The sequence below is a fragment of the Ctenopharyngodon idella genome, chromosome 9 (assembly GCF_019924925.1).
Source record: "Ctenopharyngodon idella isolate HZGC_01 chromosome 9, HZGC01, whole genome shotgun sequence".
NCBI lineage: Eukaryota > Metazoa > Chordata > Actinopteri > Cypriniformes > Xenocyprididae > Ctenopharyngodon > Ctenopharyngodon idella.
The window spans coordinates 27,315,897-27,342,426 of record NC_067228.1 but is presented as its reverse complement, the minus strand read 5'-3'; the positions used below and the strand labels follow the sequence as shown (position 1 = coordinate 27,342,426).

The following is a 26,530-nucleotide window of genomic DNA, read 5'->3' as shown; positions in this document are numbered from 1 at the left end:
CCAACAAAACTTAACCCTTAAATGCATACCTCGGGTCTTTATCGACCCGGGACATCATTCACTACCCTCCTCCTCATTAATTTTTTAAAGTTAGACATCAACCTTCTTAGTACTCCTCAATCAATTCATTATAAACAATATGACAAGAAAAAAATCATAAAATTATAAAAGAATGCCTGTCTTCTCATTCATTTTTTGTAAAAATTGTATAGGGTCGCTAACAACCCAAGGTGTGTATCAGTGTACGTATATTTTTTTCTGCACAACAATAATTGAATCTTTGATGATGGAATAAGTGCAATTCACCTTTATTCCACAAGGTAGCAATGTCTGATACACAATGATGAAGTGACGTTTCATTCAGACCGAAAACGAAAGAATAGGAAGTATGATCAGCAAAACGTGAAATGGCTCAGCGATTTACTGCAGAGCAAGTTCTGGATGCAATGAGTGTCACTGTCACTTGATGGATCTGGTGAAGCTGTCAGTGATCAAAATATTGATTTTGAAAATGTTGAAAATGATATGGTTTTTTGAGATTGCGAATGGGCTCATACTTGCAATGTCAAACATATTCTCAGAACTATCATTTGCTGAATGCACTGGAAATGAGCTCTGACGAGGACAGTGATGATGGCATAAAACATCTGCTCAAACTGAACCCTTCCAAGCTCCAAAAGGTAAAAAAATATGCTTTATTTTATTCTTCTGTAATGGTTATTCTAATATTAGGTGAGTTAGTTTTATATTATCGCGACAGGTGGAGATCCATCTGTGTTAGATATAGATCTGGGTCGCTAAAGACCCGAATATGTAAGAACGATTGGCTAAACATTCCTGCTTTTAAAGGTTAAAGATTGTTTTCAACAAAACAATCAATGGTAATGACATTTGATGATGATGATGATGATGAAATTTTATTGTCAGACAAACTCTGAAATTTGTCTTGCATTTACAGCAGGTTCACACACAATTACAAAAAGAACATTACAGACAAGACCTTACAATAATTAAAAAAAACAAAGAAAAAAAAAAAAACATTCAAGGCTCCAGCTACAGATTTAATTTTTTGAAAGGCTTGTTCAGCTCCAATACACCTTGGTGTACAAAGGAGTTCTTTAGTCTAATCCGATTATATCTTGGAACCTTATATCGTTGATTAGATGGCAAAAGTACAAATTCATTTTACAACACATGATTTGGCTCAGAGACAATATTATTAGCTAACCTTATAAGGTTTTTGTGATAAGATGACTCATATTCTTTTTGGAGTGGGTGACCCACTATTTTAAAGCACATTTTTAGTAGGTTCATTAACTTTGTTTTTAAAACTGACAGATAGACACATGTACCATACAGAATTACAGTACTGCAACACACTCATAATCACAGGCGTAAAAAAAAAAAAAAAAAAAAAAAAAAGTTTTCTTCAAAAGGTTTCTTGCCCCAAAAGATCTCAAACAGCGAATAAAGTAGATCCTTTGCATTGAGTTTTTACAAATACTATCTATATGGTCTTTCCATGATAACGTACTATCATTACTCCTAGATAGGCCTACTTATATGTCTCTACCTGTCTAGTGTTCTCATTGTATATAACAACAGGTGTTGTATGACTGTCAGAGGCAGGTCCAAATACATCTCCTCTGGGTTTTTTTTTTATATTAATATATAGAGCATTGTGATCACACCACTCAACTAATTTATCAACCCCCTGAAGGTGCTGTTCTTTTATTTAATAGAGATACTAACACAGTATCATCACTAGTACTTTAAAATATATTGATTAGACATACTTGAATGACAATCATCAGCGTATAAAGTGAAAAGCATTGCAGAACGAACACAATCTTGGGGTACACCAATGCTTGTTCTTACTGCTGTTGATAATAACTTATTTACTTTGACACTTTGCTTTTTATTAGTGAGAAAAGAAACATAGGCTACCATTTAATCAGACAGGGATTTACATCTAGCTGTATTAGTTTCGATATCAAGAATATCAACTTGAAATGTATCAAAGGCAGATGAAAAGTCTAGGAATAGAGTTCTTACATGTTAGTTTTGTCTAGATGTTTAGAGACAATATGCACTAAGGCTGCCACTGCGTATTCTGTACTACAACCTTGTTTATGTGCGAACTGACATGGATCAAGTTTGTTTTTAACTGTATTCACCAGATGTTTAAGTAATATTCTTTCTAAACATTTCATAAAAACTGAAGCGAGAGCTATAGAGACTGTCCTCCGCCAAAAAACGACCCAATAGGTAGTTTTTTCAAGCACCTTATTACGACCTATATTTATGTTTTAAAGTCATGCACCCTCTAGCTGGCGTAAAAATAATGACAGTGTCGTGTTACGTCTGTCGTCATGAAATGACATATGACCGTCGTTACCAATCAACATGCGTGTTCATTTAAATGCAATGCGTGGACTTTTTACACGGTCCCTTACCCGCCATTTGTCCTATTTCCATTTAGCAAAACTCTTTTTTCTTATTAACGACTACATCTACACCTACCCCAACACTAAACCTACCCTTAGTGATTTATAGTGCATATACACTTTACGAGCACATGCGTTCCCTGGGATCAAACCCACGATCGCATGATTGCTTATTGTTGTATATTGCAATGCTCTACCAAATGAGATACTCGAAACCCGAAATACGACACAGAAAAAAGGGTACAATGCATTAAAATGAAAATGTCCTGTTGTCGATTGGGGCACAACTTTAGTAAACGTTCCTATGGGTCGTATTTCAGGGAAGTGACAAACGACCTATATAGGCGTATTGGTTGGAGGACATGTTGCTTCTAGGCATTGTCTATGAGATTCTTTTGCCTTCCTCATTTTACCTTTTAGTTCTATTTCTGTCCATTTAAGCTCTCTTAAGTCCTTGTTTTTAAATGCAACTTTCCTTTATTCATAATTTCCTTAATGTCTTTGGTAACATAGGATTTATTATGTGGGTAAACTTTAATAGTCTTTGTAGGTATTACCAGTTGTACACAAAAATCAACATTAATCAACAATCAACATTATGAATTGATGTTGATTCAATATTACTTTTGCACCTGAAATTAATGTTGAAACAATAGTGCGATTTCAACAAAACAATCAATGGAAATGACATGGAATCATCGTTACACTATGACTGATTCCACATCACCAATGTTGAATCAATATTGAAATGAACAAAAGTAATGAATGGTAACGTCAGTGAATCAACGTTACACTGTGATGTTGATTCTACATCACTGCGGTTGAATCAATATTGAAATTAGCAAAAAAATTATTAGTAAATATCGCTTGGTCAACGCTAATGTTATGTTGATTCTAAATTTTTTTTTTTTTTAAACATTGAAAATACAACTGAAATGTCAACAAAAAAAATAATGTTGAGATCTGATGCAAGTAAATTTTGAAACAACATTAAGCTACACTTCAATGATACGTCCACAAATTTCTGCCCATTTCAAAGTTTGGGGAAAACCTATTAAAACATAAATGACACCTTTCCAGCAGTTGAGTTCAACTTTATTTTATTTGACAGTTTAACAATCAATGACAAAGAGATAGAAAATAAAAGGGGCAAAAAGGACAAAAGCATTACAACCTTTAAAAATAACATTACTTTCAGAAGTCTTATGTCATCATAAATACAAGAGGTCCAGTGGCTCAAGTTTTCAAAATCTAGCTTGCATCAGACAACTGCCTCTTTTCCTTTGGGTTCTCTGAAATCTGAAGAAGAATGCATGATGTTACTTAAGAACAAGTCAATTCAGTTGTCATACATACAATCACATTCAAGAATGTTAATATGCTAAACACAATATGATTTATTTTTATAAACTGCTAAACACAGAATATTCTAACTATATTTATAATACTATTAAATTATGTATATCTATAAAAGAGTAATAAAAGAGCTTAAGGTTTTTTTTTAAATGAAAAATTCTTTAAAGCTGCCGACTCACCTTATGTAGACCTTAATCTGTTTAAATATCACAAAATAGCCATGTCAGTCACTTTCTCAAACACAAGGTGTTCTTTTTTTTTTTTTTTTTTTTTTTTTTGTTATTGTGTTTCAGTGGGAACATGCTATACTGAAAGGAGATCAGTTATATTCCTCAAATGTAATACAGATTCAGGAATATGAATAATTACCTCATTAAGCAGTAATGAGGGAGCAGGAGATAAGGCACAGGACAGCATCAAGTCTCAGGTCAGGTGATCATCCTATTGACTACAACTCAATGGGTGCTTCTCAAACGGAAGGCTGCATCCTACTGAGGCTGTGTCCTTCATAGTCCAGTCCTTCAGAGGCTTGTAGGCTCTAGCCCTCCTCAGCATTAAACACTAGAATGAGACGGTCTCACATGGCTACGTCACACATGTTCCCTCCCCCACTGTCACGGCATGAAAATACTAATAAAACTTAATTTTGGAAAAATATTAAAAAAAAAAAAAAAAAAAAAAGTATTATAAATCTTCATATTATCTGGCTTATTAGGGACCGGTCACATACTGCACACCACCACTGAACTCACCTTGCAAGTTGGAGCATTACACACTGAAAAAAAATCATTTTTCCCCTGTCACAGCCTGAAGCTGAAAGGTTTCATCCACCCATCCACTTCACCGGCAGCAGAAGGGTTCTTCTTTGTGGAGAAGAAAGATGGGGGCCTTCGACCTTGTATCAGTTACCGTGGGTTAAATGAAATAACGGTCAAGTTCAGATATCCACTACCCCTGGTTCCAGCAGCACTGGAACAGCTCAGAACTGCCAAAATTTTTACCAAGCTTGATCTACGATCCGCCTATAACCATATTCGCATCCGGACAGGGGATGAATGGAAGACTGCCTTCTCCACCAGCAGTGGGCACTATGAGTATCTTATTATGCCCTTCGGGCTGTCCAATAGTCCGTCCATGTTCCAGTCTTTCATAAATGACATATTCAGAGACATGCTGAATCAGTGTGTAATTGTATACATTGATGACATCTTGATCTATTCTGACACCCAAGAGGAGCACATCAAGCAGGTCCTGGCAGTCTTAAAACGTCTCATCGAAAACCAACTTTATGCTAAAGCCGAAAAATGTGAATTCCATCAAACCTTGACTACATACCTTGGCTACATCATCAGTCCTGAAGGGGTATCTCTGGATGAGAGCAAAGTATGGGCAGTGCTCAAATGGCCTCAGCCTATTTCAATAAAAGAGCTACATTGATTTTTAGGATTTGCTAATTTATACAGAAGGTTCATCAGGAACTTCAGCTCTGTCATAGCTCCGCTCACCTCCATGGTAAAGAAGGGGAATGCCAAGCTTCACTGGTCCACTGACACCACACAAGCCTTTAACAAATTAAAGAACCGTTTCACTTCTGCACCCATCCTCCATCATCCCGATCCCAACATTCCATTCGTGGTGGAAGTAGACGCTTCAAATACAGGCATTGGTGCTGTCTTCTCACAGCGGCAAGGCAATCCTCATAAGCTTTTCCCCTGCGCCTATTATTCATGTAAACTTTCTGCCGCTGAACAGAATTATGATGTTGGCAACCGCGAACTGCTCGCCATAAAAGCTGCTTTTGAAGAATGACGCCATTGGTTGGAGGGGGCGAAATATTCATTCCTGGTTCTGACAGACCATCGCAACCTTGAGTACTTGCGCTCTGCCAAAAGATTGAATCCCAGACAAGCCAGATGGGCTCTGTTCTTCGCTCGATTTAACTTCTCAATTACATATCATCCTGGATCAAAAACAACAAAGCTGACTCATTATCTCGCTAACATGACTACACTCTTCAGAATCCCTCTCAAGACTCTATTTTTCCATCCTCCTTGATTCTAGCTCCAGTACAGTGGGACATCATCTCTGAAATAACCCTGGCCAACACTCAAAACCCACCCCCACTGGAATGCCTGCCCAATCTAACATTTGGTGCGCCTAATCTAAGAGAAAAGGTAATTCATTGGGTACACTCTTCTACAAGCTCCGGCCACCCAGGTATTATGGCCACAGTATGTCTGCTAAGGAACCGGTTCTGGTGGGAAATATTACAAGCTGACACCAGTACGTTCGTGAACTCCTGTCACATCTGTGCCGCAGCAAAGTCTTCCAAGCTACCACCAGCAGGGCTACTACACCCCCTACCCACACCACAACGACCTTGATCACACATAGCCATCAACTTCATCACCGACTTGCCAGTCTCACAAGGTTATACCACCATACTAACGGTCATAGATCATTTCTCCAAAGCATACTGGTTGATACCCTTACCTAAACTCAGATCAGCCGTTGAAACGGCAGAACACCTTTTTCACTACGTGTTCCATTATTATGGTCTCCCTGAAGACATAGTATCTGATCGGGGACCTCAATTTACATCAAGGGTCTGGACGGCCTTCTTCCGTTTAATTAACGTTAACATAAGCCTCACTTCAGGCTATCACACTCACTCAAATGGCCAAACAGAACGTCTTAACCAAGAAATCACCAGGTTCCTCCATAAGTACTGCCAGCAGAACCAATCTGATTGAAGTCGCTTCCTTCCCTGGGCAGAATATGCACAAAATTCCATTGTCAAGCCCTCCACGAAGTTAACACCCTTTCAGTGTGTTTTGGGGTTTCAACCTCCTCTGTTTCCTTGGTCTGGAAGCGAAGATCCCTTGATCGGCCACCGGAGGTCTCACTCTCCCGATTATGAACTGGACTACAAATCCAAAGCACCTGCATACCTGGCTTGATTACTGCGCACACGTTTCATATCAGCCAGCTATTTAAGCCACACACACACACACATACACATACACATACTCCTTGCGAAGTATTGTTTGCCCTGCTACAATTCTGAGCGTCTGATTCCTGTTTCTGTCTTCCCGTGTATCGACCTTGTTTGGATTACTGACCTTGGATTGTTTGTCACCTGCCTGTTACCGTGTTGTTTGCCTGGACTGTTACTTTGATTGTTTGCTGCCTACCCTGATCCTTTGCCTGGTTATGACTATGATTATTGTGCTGCCTCTGACACTGTCATTTGCACTGGTGATAAGACCCACGCCTGCCTGTACTGTGAGCTTGCTGTTTACCAATAAACCGCTTATGGATCCCAATCAACCTGAGTCGTCACAGATGCAAGATGATCCTTATGATTGAGATGGCCTTCAGCGACGTTTGATGACGTGGCAGCCGAGATATGCAGCTTTCGTAGGATGCAGCCTTCCATTTGAGAAGAACCTAATCAATGTCACATTTATTATCGAGAGTGTTTTTCGTTTTTTTTTTTTTTTTTTTTTAATTGTCCATCCTCATCTGCCTTCATCCCAATTAAAGGAAAGAAGGCAAGGTACTCTGCAAGCATTGAGTAATAGATGCAATACATGGGCTATGTGTAAAGTATGATATTCTTGCTCACGTTCATGTCACTTGCACTTCGAAAAATGTTGTTGGAACTTTAATCTTAAAATTCCTAATATATATTACTAAAGCAAGATGCATGCACTTTAAGAATTTAGAAAAATTGATGGTTTATTCAAACACTTCTATACCATTTTTTATGTATCTTATATCCAAATATATCTTATTAGATTCAGTAACAATAATTCAAACCAGCACAAAAAAAAACAAAAAAAAACAAAAAACAGAAATAATAAGAAAGATGCAACATTGTTTGAAACCCAGAGAAGTCTGGTGGTTCAACAAACGAGACTTCTGTATAGGATGCACCTGTGTTTTCTCTCTAATGAGGAGGAATTGATTAGACCATACTGAGAAGTGCACATGCAGAACCAAAATGGGTGTTTACCAATCTGCGCATTTTCAAACTACAATTATGGTTTTTCAACCATTTTTTCTATAGACTTGCTAAAATCATGAGAGCCCAGCCCTAAACCAAGCCCCCCAGTGCATTAGAGCAAATCAGGTAAAGCAATTGAAAATGAACTGACATGCCCCACTGACTGAAAAACACCCACTAGTGTTCTGCACAGATACATGCCTGCAGGATCTTGTGGTCATCAACTACAAATCACTGTTAGTTCAATGTCACTATCTTTACCCATGTGTGCTATTGACTTTCATCAAAATTTCAATGCTGATCCAACATATATTAAACATCGACATTTCAATCTCAACCAAAATGATGGTTTGGATCAAAACTCAACATTGTATCAATGTCACCATCTGGGTGGTGTCTTGAGGAGGAAAGATCATGTTCATGAAACTGTATGAAGACTGTAGACCTGATAAAAACAAAGATAAAACAAATGAGGCACGAACAACATTTCAGCTTCTGTTCAAAACTCTGCTGTGCAATTCATACATTATCATATAATTGATTAATAAATCTTACACAGGTTGTTATTGTGTGTTTGTCACAGTGAGAGATCATCTTCACCTATGCAGATCAAGCACAAACGGTAAGAAAACATATCATAACAAGTTTCACTTCTCAAACCAGGAACAGATATAGAAGCCCAATAATAACCTGATGTGTGGTAAATATACTTACATCCTCCTTATCTGAACCAGAGCTGATCTTCTGCCTCATTTTCCTGTTACAATGATGTAGCATATGGAGAACAGAATATCTCTTAAAACACACTTTTCACACAAGTTTACTACATTTGCCCATTAACAATTTAATGTGATGAAACTGAAATAATAAAATCAATATCTAAAAGAATAGGCTCACATCTATACATAAAGGGTGCTATTTATGCATTACAAAGTGTAAAAATCCAGCGTTAGCGTCAGTTCTGGCAGATCACGTCAGTCAAGCTCGCATCAGCTGACTCCCAGGTGACTCACGTCTACCTATAGGAATGAGACGCCTATAACAGCATCCATATATAAGCTCTTCAGTATTATCAGCAGCTATTGCATTCTCAGGAGCTAATTAAATGGCGAATTCGATAGGCAAAACAGCATCATCTCACTAGGAATTGTGCAATCGGGAATTTAGCAAGAGGGATTCGTTCCCCACATGGATTTCACCTCTTGTACACGCGAATTCGCCGCATTGATCATAAGCCGACTGAATGGAAATGAATGAGTTAGCATTGCTTCTCGCATCGCTGATATTAGACATGGACTCGCTGAGTTATACTAATATGACTGACTCAAGAACAAGTTCAGATGAATCTGCACTCCCCGTATGAAGAAGCGTTTCAAGAGAAGATCAAGCATCCACGTCACAGCCAGCTATTTCACTCTCTTCATCTCTGAATGTTTCCATGAAGCTAAGCTAAGTTCCTTTTAGTGCTCATTGTTTTAAAGCTAACACATGCTGTTGCTAAAGCTATCAGTGTTGCTTAGGCTTCTAATCCTTCTCAGTAAAAATGTTTTTGCAAAGCTTTTGCGATCGCATGGCAATGTGCGTTACTTATCTGTTGTCATTGGCAACTGGATCCATCTCTGCGCACGCTTGTCGGGTCACTTTCGTTTGTATAACATACATTCTGGTCGTGTTGCCTTGTTTTTGGTGCTATACATCGCAGATTCAAGCAGCTTTGCAGTAGAGACAGGAAAACAACGGTTCATGGTGCAAACGGATTTTCTGCTGTGGCGCAGCACATAGTAAACATGCTCGTTCTTAAAGCTATAGTGCCATTTGAAAAACGCTCGTTCTTAAAACTATAGTTGCTATTGGGAACATGCTGTTTTTAAAGCTATGGTTGCTATTGGGAACATGCTGTTCTTAAAGGAACACTCCACTTTTTTTGAAAATAGGCTCATTTTCCAACTCCCCTAGAGTTAAACAGTTGAGTTTTACCGTTTTCGAATCCATTCAGCCGATCTCCGGGTCTGGCGGTACCACTTTTAGCATAGTTCATTGAATCTGATTAGACCGTTAGCATCTCGTTAAAAAATGACCAAAGCGTTTCAATATTTTTCCTATTTAAAACTTGACTCTTCTGTAGTTACATCGTGTACTAAGACTGACAGAAAATGAAAAGTTTGTGATTTTCTAGGCCGATATGGCTAGGAACTATACTCTCATTCCGGCGTAATGATCAAGGAACTTTGCTGCCGTACCATGGCTGCAGCAGGCACAATGATATTACGCAGCGCCTGTGTCTTAGTACACGATGTAACTACAGAAGAGTCAAGTTTTAAATAGGAAAAATATTGAAACTCTTTGGTCATTTTTTAACGAGATGCTAACGGTCTAATCAGATTCAATGAACTATGCTAAGCTATGTTAAAAGTGGTACCGCCAGACCCGGAGATCAGCTGAATGGATTCGAAAACGGTAAAACTCAACTGTTTAACTCTAGGGGAGTTGGAAAATGAGCCTATTTTCAAAAAAAGTGCAGTGTTCCTTTAAGGCTATCTAGTTGCTATGGAAGGCAAATGTGTAAAAAAAAAAAAAAAAAAAAAAAAAAAGATGCCTGTTACCTAAGCTTCCAGTGCCACTTACTATAAGTACATACTGTGGTTTATTCAGGTACGTGCTATCAAAGGCTGCGTTTACACTGGCACAAAAAATCTGATCTTTTGCTCACATCTGACACAGATCGGAATTAGTTGCACACGTGTAAACACAAAAATCCACACAAGATCTGAGCCACTTCCAAATGTGGTTTTAAATCCGATACATATCCGATCTCTGGACATGCGACCTACGTCTAAACATGTATATCCGATTCCCATTGGAATTTCAAGCCATCACAAGGCGAGGGCGTCACAACCGCCATCACCGTGTTTTTCCTATAAGCCAAAATCTTCACTATAGCTTTTCTCTCTCTCCCTCTCTCTCTCTCTCGTGCGCGGGTGCGCTCTCCCTAGCTCGCTCGAATTCATTCAAAAAAATGGAATTCTAAAACTGATAACTGTAGATAAAATATCAAATGCAAATTACCTTTATTTTCCAGTCTATATCCGTTCAGTCAGAATTCGCGCTGCAATACATCCATGACACTGACTGTTAACTTATCCATTCTGACAGGTAATCGTGGCCACTCGACATGAAATATATAAATAATTTTAATAGCACGGCCATTCAAAACCCGAGGGTCTACTATGTGAACACACTGGCCAAAAAATCAGATATGGTCAAAAGATCGGATATGTGCATTAAGAGACTTGCAGTGTAAATGCAGCCTTAAGCTGTTGTCTTAGACTTTATGTTTTATGCTCTTTATGATTTTCGATCCTATTGCAACATTCTGTGTTCAGTTAGCAACTTTTCTATGGCTTAAAACTCAGAGTTTTGTAACATGCTTGTCCTTAAATATACAGAGGTCTCTTATTCAACACTAACAACGTCATGGCTTGATGATCCCGTAAAGGAGTGTGAAATCATGGGGGTCGTCATCTTCACAGCGGGTGTATGCTTCCGCGACCAGACTACCACTAGTTTAATACTAGTCTATGATTTACAACATGCTTGTTGTATCAGACTTGCTGCCACTAGGGGTGTAAGCTTCCTCCAAAAGGAAAAAAAAAAAAATATTATTAGTTATGTATTAGGCAACGGGTGTATGCTTCCCCGACCAGACTGCCGCTAGTTTAATACTAGTTTTATACTAGTCTGTGATTCACAAAGTGCTTGTATCAGTTTTGCTGCCGCTAGGGGTGTAAGCTTCCCCCATTTATATAAAGAAAAAAAAACTGAGTTTTTACAGGAGTAACCGACAACCAAGTATAACAAGGATATGACATAATTGACAGGCGACGCAATGATACGGACCACTTCACCAGTTAAATGGTGGATTTCTCTTGACTAAACTGTGGAAATATTTGGGATTTATGCAAGTACACGTCAGCAATACTTAACATGTTCTAGTAATTTGGGAATTTTAAGCAATTCTCATATTCACGGCTAAGTAAATCTAGGTATAAGCATCACGCTCGTTGTTTGTTGCAGCTGTTATTGATTTGTTGTTGCTAAATCTGGATTAACTGGTGGTTGTCACAGACATTACTTCAGTATAGTGACGTATTTCCAAGTAAAGAGGAAATCTTTAGCTCTCATCTCAAGCTCACAGCAGTTTGTCTGTTGCAGGGGAGCAGTTAAGGATGTTTTGCCCAAGTGAACAACTGACGCAGCAGAGAAGGACACCATTCTAGAAGATAATTCATCTTCACATTCTGAGTAGAGATTAAGACAACTCACACGGATAAAAGTTTACTACAAGACTACAGCCAACAAGCATGTACATCTGCACCTGCATGAGAGGATTAACTGTCAATACCAGCAGGTGGTAGTAATATTTATCATAGATAAATTATCAAACCTTAAGCTAGCAGTGTCAATTCATTCTGACAACCAATCTTCACTTTCTTCATCCCAGATGGCATCTCATTCATGGGATATGCTCATTGTGCTAGTATTTTGGCATGCTTGTTGCTATGCCTAATGCGGTTATTGGCAACATACTCGTTTAGGTCATCTGGGTAAGGGCAACATGCTCATTGCTTAAGTCTTCCGGTATTGTTGGCAACATGATGTTGCTTCAGGTACTGGTAACATGCTTGTGGCCTGGGCTCATTCAGGTAACCACATTTTAAGGAACATGGCATTCAGATTTTCGCAGTCAGTTTGTATTGGGGGATATCAGCATATGGTTTGTTTTGGGGGGTTATTGCTGCTCTCCCCTGCTTTTATCCATGCTAGGTTGCATGGATGCGCAGGGAGTTTTTGCCCAGAACAGAACCATACCGCCAATACAAACTCTATGCAATTATCAATCATATTTGATGATAGTGGTCCTGACAGAAATCCAGCGTTAGCGTCAGTTCTGGCAGATCACGTCAGTCAAGCTTGCATCAGCTGACTCCCAGGTGACTCACGTCTACCTATAGGAATACGACGCCTATAACAGCATCCATATATAAGCTCTTCAGTATTATCAGCAGCTATCGCATTCTCAGGAGCTAATTACCCTCCTCCATCCCCAGCTCCTCCTCTCTTCAGTCAGGATTGGCCTTATGATTCCCCTGAATCAAACTAATTCTTGAAATATGTGTGCATGTTAAATTATTGACAATAATTATATCTGCATATTGGTTCTGTTCTGTTTACCCTAGGGGGTTTATTGCTGCTCTCCTTGCTCTTATCCATGCTAGGCTGCCCAGAACAGAACCATACCGCCAATACAAACTCTATGCAATTATCAATCATATTTGACGATAGTGGTCCTAACAGAATTGGTAGATACTATTTATACTGAGTGTTTGTACTGAATACAAGTGAATAGCTATTTGTGCTAAAGGTAAAATATGTAACCAGTTGCTGGCAAAGTTAATAACATCTTTTGCCGACAAAGTTGGCTATTTCTACTCATTTTACATAGACACTGCCAAATAAATATTTGAAAAGTAGCAAATCATGTATAAAGTAGAAAAAAAAACTCAATGTTTCTCACCTGTGAATGCAGATGCTGATGGTGATTATCAGAAAGACCATAATGACACCAGAACATGAGATGATGATGATGATGATGATGTAGAGCTGCATTTGTTTGGGTGACGCTGGTCTGTTTTCTGACAGACACAAAAGAGTCAAACACACTCGATATCAGTCAACCAGCACTCTACTAGATACTAGTCACTGGTTACAAACATACTTACAGGTGCTGGTCATATAATTAGAATATCATCAAAAAGTTGATTTATTTCACTAATTCCATTCAAAAAGAAACTTGTATATTATATCCATTCATTACACACAGACTGATATATTTCAAATGTTTATTTCTTTTAATTTTGATCGTTATAACTGACAACTAAGGAAAATCCCAAATTCAGTATCTCAGAAAATTAGAATATTGTGAAAAGGTTCAATATTGAAGACACCTGGTGCCACACTCTAATCAGCTAATTCAAAACACCTGCAAAGGCCTTTAAATGGTCTCTCAGTCTAGTTCTGTAGGCTACACAATCATGGGGAAGACTGCTGACTTGACAGTTGTCCAAAAGATGACCATTGACACCTTGCACAAGGAGGGCAAGACACAAAAGGTCATTGCAAAAGAGGCTGGCTGTTCACAGAGCTCTGTGTCCAAGCACATTAATAGAGAGGCGAAGGGAAGGAAAAGATGTGGTAGAAAAAAAGTGTACAAGCAATAGGGATAACCGCACCCTGGAGAGGATTGTGAAACAAAACCCATTCAAAAATGTGGGGGAGATTCACAAAGAGTGGACTGCAGCTGGAGTCAGTGCTTCAAGAACCACTACGCACAGACGTTTGCAAGACATGGGTTTCAGCTGTCGCGTTCCTTGTGTCAAGCCACTCTTGAACAACAGACAGTGCCAGAAGTGTCTCGCCTGGGCTAAAGACAAAAAGGACTGGACTGCTGCTGAGTGGTCCAAAGTTATGTTCTCTGATGAAAGTAAATTTTTCATTTACTTTGGAAATCAGGGTCCCAGAGTCTGGAGGAAGAGAAGAGAGGCACACAATCCACGTTGCTTGAGGTCCAGTGTAAAGTTTCCACAGTCAGTGATGGTTTGGGGTGCCATGTCATCTGCTGGTGTTGGTCCACTGTGTTTTCTGAGGTCCAATGTCAACGCAGCTGTATACCAGGAAGATTTAGAGCACCTCATGCTTCCTGCTGCTGACCAACTTTATGGAGATGCAGATTTCATTTTCCAACAGGACTTGGCACCTGCACACAGTGCCAAAGCTACCAGTACCTGGTTTAAGGACCATGGTATCCCTGTTCTTAATTGGCCAGCAAACTCGCCTGACCTTAACCCCATAGAAAATCTATGGGGTATTGTGAAGAGGAAGATGCGATATGCCAGACCCAACAATGCAGAAGAGCTGAAGGCCACTATCAGAGCAACCTGGGCTCTTATAACACCTGAGCAGTGCCACAGACTGATCGACTCCATGCCACGCTGCATTGCTGCAGTAATTCAGGCAAAAGGAGCCCCAACCAAGTATTGAGTGCTGTACATGCTCATACTTTTCATGTTCATACTTTTCAGTTGGCCAAGATTTCTAAAAATCCTTTCTTTGTATTGGTCTTAAGTAATATTCTAATTTTCTGAGATACTGAATTTGGGATTTTCCTTATAACTGACAACTAATCATCAAAATTAAAAGAAATAAACATTTTGAAATATATCAGTCTGTGTGTAATGAATGAATATAATATACAAGTTTCACTTTTTGAATGGAATTAGTAAAATAATAAAACTTTTTGATGATATTCTAATTATATGACCAGCACCTGTATATTTCTTCTATAATGAACACACTTTACTTGTTTTTAAAGAATCCAATAAATGAAAACGTGTAATAACCTGTTATTGTTAATGACCATCTTATTTCTGCTGGATAACAGGTGTAGTTTCCTGCATCAGACGCTTGTATCTGATGTATTTTTAATTCTCTAACATCAACTGCTGGGTTGATGTGAATCCTGTTTGAGCTGAAGTTTGTCATAGTTCTGTTACTGTTCGAGTCATGACTAAAAATAACAGAGTTGTTCATTTTCCATGTTAAAACATCATCAAATGGGGTTTTGTTGCAGTGAAGTGTAACTGTTTCCCCCACAAACACTGTTTTGTTGATGTGCTGCCGAATCCTTTGCTCTTGATTTGATTTGGAATAATCTGATGAAAAGAGACAGAAAATCACAGTCACTGCAGTTTCACAATAACTGCATTGGACTGCTCTTCACAAAAGCACTGTGACCAATGGTTCTATCAACTACTTAGGCTTACAATTCTTTTGAGAAACGCAGCCCAGGATGATAAAAATGTGAAAACAATTTCACTGTCATCATGCAGTAGAAAAACATGAAAAATTTGCAAAAACTCATGAGACACGCAACACATTGTTCATATGGATCTTATGTTTGTATCCTAATGTTTTTTTTATTTAAAAAAAATAAATAAATTTTTTTTTCAACAACTCCACTAAATTGTAAAATATTAAATAATATTATTAGTCATCAAACTATGTTGGGCTTTATACACATAAAAACGAAGTACTCATTGCATGTTGTTATCGGTTTTGAGTCATCCTAAAACAAGCGAGAAGGGTAAAGAAACCTTGATCTTAAATCAGTACCTGTGTAAGTCAGGAGAATAATGACGACACAGAGATCCAGTTGAAGAATCCTGATTTGAAAATTTGCCATAACAGGACACTCAGTTTAAGGGCTGTGAAGGAGTATAAACTGTCTTACTGTCCACTCAGTATCTTGAAGGCTTGTAGACGTGCTGTAGAGACGGAAAAGGATGGGGTGTAGACAGAGGGCAATTCCTATAAGAGAGCTGTTGAGTTTATTGAAGCTAAAGTAGCATAATAATGACGAAATTACGTGGAATAACTTAATTTGCACTGTCATCCATGTGCTTGAAATATATGACATGAACATTAGAGTTAGCAACAAAACCCTTTAATCAAATTTAGTAATCTTTAAATGGTGTACAGTACATATACAACAGTATGAACTCATAATATATGCAAAATATTATAATAAAATATTTAACAGTATGACATTTTAAAACTTGGAAAACAGAATTCAAATCTTTTTGAACAGTATAGTTTGGTAAATGGCAAAGCAACTACATCTGCTTTGCCATTAATTGAGCTAATTACTAGCAAAGTTAAGCTTAAGTTAATCAAATTTATTATTTAAACCATTTATTTAAAGAACTTAAACACATGTTGTAGTGTTTTTTGTGAGTAAAACAGTGATTTACTAAGAAGAGTGACAGGAAAAGACAAACAGGAAACAAGTAGCCACAGAGTGCTAATGACAGAGAAACACAATGATTCACCTTCTTCAAGATGCTGCGCAATGAAGCATATATAAAGCACATGTACAAAATGTATGACACTCTGCCACCTAAATCCTTAGAAATGATTGACAAAAAATGTAAAATATTAAAAACATTACATTAATTCTTAATGTTAATTGCATTTTTTAAATTTCATGTGTGTTACCATGATGGTGTTTAGTGTTTATGTGAATGACTCTGGGTGCATCTCAATTCTTATTTGTGCATCCTCGTTTCCTTTCCTCGTTTCCTTTCCTCGCGTCTTAGCTCCACCCCTTCAGGATGCAAGGGAAGGTCACAAGGAAAAGACGCGAGGATGGAGGAACTGAATCAAGTGAAATGATATCCTCGCTCCCTTTGTCACTTCAAAGCGTCATCAGCTGCACTCGAGGGATCTACCCATATGTTGTTAAAGTTTGGTTATTTAAAAAAATTATAATAAATATTAATAAAGCAAGATGTCCCATTAAAATATGTGAGATATAAAGTTTATTTAAACTGCAAAAGTAAAGTACATTTAAATTATTGTAACAGATATGAAGGGGGAGGAGAATGTATACGTGAGTCAGGTTTCTCGACGAGAAAGACTTCCGCAAAGGATACACCTGTGTATCCTCGCTCATGACTCCTTAGGAAGCTTCCTCACTCCTCGTTCCTCGCCTCCTCACGGTGCATTTAGAAAATTGAGATGTCCTTCAAGATGGCTGAGCTTGAACGATTTCCGGGTCATAGGATGGAGGACAGAGGAGCGAGGAAACAAGGAGGGACATTGAGAAGCACCCCCTGTGTGCACCTATATATTAGTATTGTCCTTCTCAGCTTGTGGAAAAGCTGCTTGTGATGAGCTTTGATTCATCATGTGACTCTCATCACCACTGTGTTATTGGTGGTTGTATTACAAAGGTACAAAACAGATATTAGTTTTTCAATAGGTTGGTAAATTAACATTATATCAGTTAATGAAAACTTTTTTTTAACCGTAAATTTAACTGAATTTTTTTTACAGTGTGTAAAATAAACGGTTATGAAACGTAATTATTACAATATAAACCTTTAAATTATACGGTTTTGAACTGTAAAATAGAGAGTACACTAAGTGCTGTCCCGTAAAACCTAAAACGTTGATACCATATTTTTTACGGTAAAGTTCTGGCAACCACAGCTGCCGTTTTTTTACCGTAAATTTTACGGGGATTTTTTTTATTTATTTTTTTATACAGTGCAGTGCTGTATGAATGTCTCTGTGTGACATTTTTGTTTTGAATGTTTTAGTAATTCAAATTATTCACATTGGTTTTAATTTTTTTTTTTTTTTTTAATTTTATAAATTAAACTCATACACATACTTTCTCAGTAGAAAAAAATTGAAATAAGTTAAACATGAACACCAACAAGTATTATGCAATAATTTGGGCAAAAAGAGTTCTTCAAAATTGAGTAAAACAGTGATGATTTACTAAGAAGAGTGACAGGAAAAGACAAGCAGGAAGCAAGTAGCCACAGAGAGGTAATGACTGAGAAGCACAATGACTCACCTTCAAGATGCTGCACAATGAAGCATATAAAGCACATGTACAAAATGTATGACACTCTGCCACCTAAATCCTTAGAAATGATTGACAAAAAATGTAAAATATTAAAAACATTACATTAATTCTTAAGTTAATGAAATACACAAGCATTGCATGCAAGGCCGTTGCTAGAGGGGCGAAAGGTGGTGGCGATTAGGGGCCCCAGCTTTCCGGATACGCTATGGCAGCTATTTCAGCTTAACACCACTTCAAACTGGGAGGTTTTACATCTCTGAAAAAGATAACCATCATTTCCCATGAAATCTCTCTGTGTTCATGTGGAAGGTGAAATATGTTAAATGGTCCTTCATTCCTTTTTGCTCATTTCACTGCCTCTCAAGTTTTTAGAAAGACTTCCCATTTATCTGTCCTGTTGCTAATGCTGCATTACTGCATCAGCTAAATGTTTATAGCGCCACCTTGTGTTCTCCTGCAGTAAGTACTCAAGGGATTCTAAAGTGTGTTAGTTTTTTTTTTTTTTTTTTTTCAACTGCTTGTACACAAAATCCTTACTTGTCACACAATTTCTGAAACCTGACACTCAAACACCAGAACCACACACCAAATCTGCAAAACCATACACTAATTCTCTGCCTTCGACTGTCCTGTTATTTAGTGCAATACTTACTGGGACCACTTGGGGGAAATAGGTGTTATTAGGGGAATACGAATAGAAGAGAGGAGAGGAAAAGAAGAATGATGAGCACGAGTTGCATGTGTGTTAAGAGTAAGTAATAAAGAAAAGATGTCGACTGCTCCATTCACACTGCCTCGGACGGTTACTTCTGCTACACGTACCTGCTTTCGCTGCGGATCGGATAAACAACTCGCAAATGCAGTAGAATGTCCAGCAGCCAAGGTAACCTGTAAACATTGCAAGAAAAAGGGACATTTTCCACGTCTGTAGAACGATGCAAACTCACACAGTGCAAGTAGTATGCGTGAGTACACATTACTACAAGATAAGGATGTAAGCGCTAAACTCCACTGTACTGTTCAGGTCGAAGCTGGTGCAATTCAGAGGCCTGTTACACTGACTGTTGATACTGACGCTTCTGTTTCAGTACTGCCTAAGAGCATGTATGATGATTACTTTGGGGAAGTACCTCTACAGCCACCTGCAGTGTGCTTAGTCACTTACTCGCATACTCCAATTAATGTGATTGGCTGCTTGCACGCAACAGTAGTAAAAGACTGCCGCCAATGCTCTGTGAACTTCTGTGTGGTGGAGAGAGGAACTACATTAATGGGCATGGATCCCATAACAGCTCTTAAACTATGTATTAAAGGAGATACAATTCTGCCAGAGCCTGCTACAACCTCCGCATCTTTCTCTTCAACACCAGTGTACAGCTTTCTACTCAAGTGGACTCACCCTCAGTAGGCTGTTTTGCAGGGATTATGCATAAAGTCAAAGTGTCAGACTCAGTCATGCCAGTACGACAGATATTAAGATGCCTTCCCTTTTCTGTGAGAAAAGTTGTGTCTGCTGACTTGGACAGACTACTATCTGCTAGAGTTATAGAGCGAATTGATGCATCTCCATGGGTGTCACCAATTGTGGTTACAATGAAAAAGACAGGTGGCATAAGAATGTGCGTAGATCTCAGGAAACCAAATAAGGCTGTAATAATTGACAGTTATCCCCTGCCTCACATGGAGGAATTCTTGACTGCTTTAGCTGGATCTACGATCTTCTCCACAATAGATCTTGAGAGTGCGTATCGTCAAGTGCCTTTACATCCTGAGAGCCGTGATTTAACAGTGTTTATCACGCACGAAGGACTGTTCCGGTTTGGCGGTACTGTACGGTCTGGCTTCGGCACCGTCGGTATGCCAAAAGATGATGGAGTGCATACACAGAGGTGTACCAAATGTGCAGAACTACCTCAATGACGTCATTTGCTTTGGACTCAACGGAACACGATGTTGCGCTGAACACAGTACTGAACCGACTAAAGGAGGCTGGCTTACGGTTGAACGAACAAAAGTGTGAATTTAGGCAGAAGAGTCTGCGCTTTCTGGGACACTTGGTTACAACACAAGGCATTCAGCCAGATACTGAGCATTTACAGGCAATTGTACAAACACCAGCTCCTAAAGATGCACCAACACTACGCTCGTTCCTGGGTATGCTCTCATGGTATAATAAATTTATACCCAATTATGTTACCATAGTTGAACGATTACGTGCATGCCTCCGCCAAGAGGGACCATTTCAGTGGATTGGGGAAGCGGAGAGCTGCTTTGTCACTGTGAAGCAATTGTTGGTTTCAAGCCCAGCATTAGCTTTGTACGACCCTGACTTACCATCCATAATCTCTACGGATGCATCAGATTATGGTCTTGGTGCAGTGTTCACCCAAATCCACCCAGACAACACAGAGCGTACAGTCGCTTTCGCCTCCAGATCCTTAACTCAGACTGGGAGGAAGTATGCAACAGTGGAGAAAGAGGCTTTGGCATGCGTGTGGGCAGTGGAAAAGTGGAGGACCTATCTGTGGTGGTGCAAGTTTACACTGCGAACTGACCATCAGGCTCTAACGACACTACTCTGTACAAAAGGAGCAGACAGGGCTGGAATGTGCATTGCTAGATGGACTGTGCGTATGTTATGCTTTAATTATGACGTGGTCTATCGTGCAGGTTCGTTGAACTGCACAGCTGATTGTCTTTCAAGGTTGCCAGAACAGAACCTGAGTTTGAGTCTGCTTTTATGGCCTGTTCTGAGCTTTCTGCCCTGCATGCTCAGATTGAAAAGGGTTGGCCAGCTTTAGCAAAAGCCCTGGATTCCCCGCTGCAACCGTATTTCAAAATGAGACATGAGCTTTGTGTGACGAACAATCTAGTGTTCTGGAGTTCACGGTTGGTGACGTTGCGCAGAACCATGGTCACTTTAGCACAGGAGAATCATCAGGTCATAGTAAGGACCAAACAGCGGTTGTGTGAGCTGTGTTGGTTTCCAGGAATGGATGCTATGGTTCAAACTAAGATTGCAGCATGTTCATTGTGCCACGAGTCAGACAGGATGGCAAAGACTACTGCTTCTCCATTACAGCCGGTGCCTCTTCCTGATGGCCCATGGTTGAAGTTGGGCTTGGACATAGTAGGACCCTTTGAGACAGCTGCTTATGACTGTAGATATGCCATTACGTTGACAGACTATTAATCAAAATGGCCTGAAGTGGCGTTTACACCCTCCATTATGACATCTGTAGTAATTGGATTCCTGAATTCTGTTTTCAGCAGACATAGAAACCCTGAATGTCTGGGAACAGATAATGGACCGCAACTTACATCTTCAGTCTTTACCGCTTTCTTGGACAAACGGAATATTGCGCACACCAAGACGTCCGTATACTATCCTGCGGCCAATGGGGCTGTGGAAAGATTCAATAAGGTTCTTAAGGACTGTGTGGAAATGGCCATTCTACAGAAGCGGCCATGGAAACAAGCAGTCTTGGACTTTTTGCAAACCTACCCTTTTACACCACATGCGATGACTGGTGTTTCACCATTTGAACTGTTGTAAAGGAAAATGAGAACCAAACTTACTGTGTTTATACCCCACTCCAGTAACACACTGGACCAGGAAGTCAGACAACGAATGTCAAATCGTTAAAACAAAATGAAGCAATACTCTGATGCGAAACGAGGGGCTCAGGTGCCTACATTTCAGGTGGGGAATAGAGTGTGTGTATGCAAACCAACACATGTTCCCAAAGGACATTCAAAGTTCACACAGCCTGTGGAAATAGAGAAACAAGTGGCCCAAGCATGTACAGATTGGCAGATGGAAGACTGTGGCATTCTTCTCTCTCGTCCTTGGAACAGAGGTCCAAAGCCGACCTCAGATCTGTCTGCTGCTGATGTGTCAGTTGCAAATGTTCCGAACACTGAACAGAGCACAGAAAGACGTTCTTTTCGACAGCGTAAACCACTATTTTGGATGAAAGATTATGAGAGTAAATAAGGGTATACAGTGGTTTGAATTACTGACTGTATGTATGTATAGCACAGATGGAGATTGAATAGTTATGTTATGATGTTGTTGTTCTGTTGAATTTATGAAGAAGTGAAACGTTCCTCAGAGTTAGAATTTAATGGATGTAACTGCAGTTGCTTAACTACTGTAAAGGAGCGTAGTTGTAATAAGGTGGAAGCTTATGCTTATTGGTTCATACTGAAATTAATCGGTACTAAGTGAAATAGTTTCATGTAATGGTGGAGATGTGGTGTCCTGTAATTTAGTGCAATACTTACTGAGACTGCAAGGGGGAAATAGGTGTTATTAGGAGGAATATGAATAGAAGAGAGGAGAGGAAAAGAAGAATGATGAGCACGAGTTGCATATGTGTTAAGAGTTAGTAATAAAGAAAAGATGTAACCCGTTCACCTGTGGCCTGTTGCACAAAGCTGGTTTCAGTTTCTACCCATGAGTTCAAGATTAGTTTGAGCAAACTCTGTTCCCTTTCGATACTTCACTCGTACTGCGTATGGGAGAACAGGACGGGCACGGTGAGTGCGTCTTTTGCCTGGGCAAGTCCCACGCTGAGGCGGCGCTCACCGGGACTTCATGCTCTCACTGCGAGAGCATGAGTCTCGCCTCTCTGCGCTCGCGGATCGCTTTCTTCAATGAAAGCGGTCCCGCCCCTCGCACCCTCCCGTCTTCTTCCTCCCACGAGCCGGCTAGGAAGAGACAGCGGGTTAGAGGGGTCCAGTGCCCGGATTTGGCTGAGCTCACGCCGGCTCAGCTCCCGCGTGCCTCACCCTGTATAGTAGCTTATAGTTTATTTCTATAACACAGGTTTAATAGAGGTTGAGGAGCTGGAACTGTTGATAAAACAACTCAGTGTCTCTCACCTGTGAATGCAGAAGCTGATGGTGATTATCAGAAAGACCATAATGACTCCAGAACATGAGATGATGATGATGATGTAGAGCGACATTTCTTTGGGTGAAAAGAGTCAAACACACATGATATCAGTAACCCAGCACTCTACTCTACTCTCTTTGTTTCTTTGCCAGGAGATCCAGTAACCAACGAGCATGGAGACGACGGAGAGCAGGGGAATGCAGAGAACCAGGACTGCTGGTGGGAGCAACTGGTGAGTAGCGCACATGTAAGACGATCCGGAAACACAAGGTAAGGTTGATCACAGGTAAGAGGGTCGTGGAGCTTGACATAGGAGTAGACAGTGACGTTGTGCTCATCCATAGACGTGGTGCTTTCCATTGACGAGACCCGACAGTGAGTGAAGTGAGTGAGGACCTTATGAATGGTGCAGAAGATGAGTGGCAGCTGGTAGTGATCATTGATTGGAAATGGAGTGCAGGTGAGGAACCAGAGGGATGCTGGGAAGTGGAGTTCGGGGAAGGTGAGACAGACAGTGACAGTGACATTACTTCTCCCTCCCAATAGGCGTGACCTCGCGCCGTAGAAGGAACAACCGGGGAGGGAGAGTGGGCGTCCTGGAGTCCTAGGTGAGTGACGGTGCAGGTAGATCTGCTGCCTCCAGGACGGAGCAGGGAACTCAGGGGCCATGGAGGCACGGGAAGCTCAGGGGGCGAAGGCGGTGTCAGCTGTTCAGGGGGCCAAGGCAGGTTAGGCAGTTTGGGAGGCCATGGAGGTGCTGACCGGTCGGGAGGCCATGGAGGTGCTGACCGGTCGGGAGGCCATGGAGGTGCTGACCGGTCGGGAGGCCATGGAGGTGCAAGCCACTCGGGAGGCCACGGTAGAGCTGGCTGTTTGGGAGGCCATGGGGGTTCAGGTTCTTCGGGTTCCGTGGCCATAGCCACGGAACCTGGAGTGGGCTCGTGCGCTGGAGCGGGCTCGTGGGCTGGAGCGGAGTCTGGAGCTGACTCGGGGACTAGTGTCGAGGTGTGTGTTGCCCAGACACACATAATTGCAAACGCCATGATAGGCATGAAGAGGTCCTCTGGGCTAGGAGCTGGAGCCGTCATAGGACTCGGGACGCAGGAGGGAGATTCGCCTCTGGACTCGGGACGCAGGAGAGAGATTCACCTCTGGACTCGGGATGCAGGAGAGAGTCTCGCCTCTGGATTTGGGACGCAGGAGAGAGAGTCGCCTCTGGACTCGGGACGCAGGAGAGAGAGTCGCCTCTGGACTCGGGACGCGGACGGGAGTCAACACAGGACTGTGGTCGGGGACAGAATCCTATCCAATCCAATCAATCCACTTTATTTCTATAGCACATTTTACCAAAAACAAACATTCTCCAAAGTGCTGCACAAAAAAACAATAAATAAATAAATGGTCTAATTAACTTCACTAGCCTCCATTCAAACAATAAAAACTAGTAAAATCGAATAAGAGGAATACAATAAAAAGGCACATAAACAAATAAGTAAAACCAATCAATCAAAAAAAAAAAAAAAAAAAAACACACCAATAAAAGACACAGGACCACACAACTCACACGGAGTTAAAAGCCAAGGAATAAAAGTGGGTCTTAAGATGAGACTTAAAACATTCAACTGTTGGGGCCGTTCTAACCTGGGGAGGCAGAGCGTTCCACAGTCTAGGGCCGACCACAGAGAAGGCCCGGTCCCCCCTGGTTTTAAGTCTGGTCTTAGGAACCTCGAGTGAACGCGCCGGTGGGTAAATTTGGATGAGGTCCGTGATGTACTGAGGGGCCAGTCCATTCAGAGCTTTATAAACAAACAATAAAATCTTAAAATCAATTCTAAATCGAACAGGAAGCCAGTGCAGCGAGGCGAGGATGGGGGTGATGTGTTCGCGCTTTTTGGTTCCTGTTAAAAGCCGTGCCGCAGAGTTCTGGACTAACTGTAAGCGAGAAAGTGCATTTTGGGATATTCCAGTGTAAAGTGCATTACAGTAGTCCAGACGTGACGAAATAAAAGCATGCATGACTTGCTCAAAATGTTTAAAAGATAAAAAAGGTTTGATTTTAGATAAAAGACGAAGATGAAAAAAACTCGATTTTACGACAGTGTTAATTTGTTTATCCAGTTTAAAATCACTGTCTATAGTGACGCCAAGGCTGGTGGCTGTGGGATGCACATGGTTTTTGAGGGGGCCCAAGTCGACCAGAGTTCTAATGGGACCAAACAGCATTATTTCTGTCTTCCCCTCATTTAGAATTAAAAAATTCTGAGCCAACCAAGCCTTGACGTCACTTAAACACTCGAGTAGGGGTGTCAGGGGGGCGTGGTCATTTTTTGTCAGTGGCAGGTATATTTGGCAATCGTCTGCATAAAAATGATAGAAAATACTGTGCCTTTTAAAAATCACACTGAGTGGGAGAAGGTACAGAGCAAAAAGAATGGGCCCAAGAATTGATCCCTGGGGGACTCCACAGTTCAAAGGGGCGGTGGACGAGGTGGAGTCCCCTAGTCTGACAGCAAAACATCTCCCAGACAGGTACGACCTGAACCACTCGCGCGTGGTCCCCCTGACACCCACACAGTTTTCCAGACGAGATAAAAGAATTGTGTGGTCAACTGTGTCAATCCTGTATGAGAAAGAGATCCATGACTGTGGCAGCGGCCATCTTCACAGAGGGCTCAGGTGTGGCGGTGGCCATCTTGACAGAGGGCTCAGGCGTGGCGGCAGCCATCTTGACCGAGGGCTCAGGCGTGGCGGCGGCCATCTTGAGAAGGGACTCTGGACTGGCGGCCATCTTAAGAAGGGCCTTGGGATTGGCGGCCATCTTAAGAAGGGCCTTGGGATTGGCGGCCATCTTAGGACAGGATACTGGAACGGACAAGGGTAACTGTGGTTGAGTGGCGGTGGTGTAATCATCAACCTCACCGACGGTAAGGGAAGAACCACTCAACCACAGCACATGGGCTAGAGAACATGGAATAGTTGCCGCTGGGACCTGCTGGTATAGATAATCGTCCAGCCCAATCCAGAAGATGTTCTTTAAAGTTTCCTCGTTCCAGGCCCTCAGGTAGGAAAGCTCAAGGAAATCCTCTATGGAGCGGCCATCTTGAGATAAGGTAAGCAAGTGGTCAGCAGGGCTTACCGGGGTTAGGAGGATTCCCATCTTGCTTTTTGTGGGTCGGGTCTTCTGTCAGTGGATAGACGAGGAACACAGAGATAAGTGATATAAACAACAGCAGGTTTATTGAATGGAGACGAAACACAGCAGAGAAAGCAGTCCAGGTAAGTGGGTTGGGATATGGAATGTCTTGGTTCAGCTTATCTGTAAGTGA

At 40.8% G+C, this 26,530-nt stretch overlaps 1 protein-coding gene across 5 annotated transcripts in view; it reads right to left on the bottom strand.

The window, feature by feature from the left end:
* Positions 1 to 26,013, bottom strand: part of LOC127518707 (uncharacterized) — a 66,926-nt gene extending 40,913 nt beyond the window's left edge. For 2 of the 5 annotated variants that reach the window (XR_007931618.1, XR_007931616.1), the window contains exons 1-2: positions 16,042 to 16,278; positions 15,270 to 15,581 (exon numbers count right to left, since the gene is read on the bottom strand). Coding sequence is in view for 2 of the 5 variants with exons in the window: in XM_051905721.1 (XP_051761681.1) it covers positions 23,333 to 24,292 (960 nt within the window). In the remaining 3 variants the exon portion in view is untranslated. Of the gene's footprint in view, positions 1 to 6,434; positions 8,258 to 8,367; positions 8,413 to 8,526; positions 8,570 to 13,387; positions 13,506 to 15,269; positions 15,582 to 16,041; positions 16,279 to 23,191 lie in introns of those variants that run through there. The other 3 variants (XM_051905721.1, XM_051905722.1, XR_007931619.1) reach the window with 2 other exon arrangements.
* Positions 26,014 to 26,530: the final 517 nt, after the last annotated feature.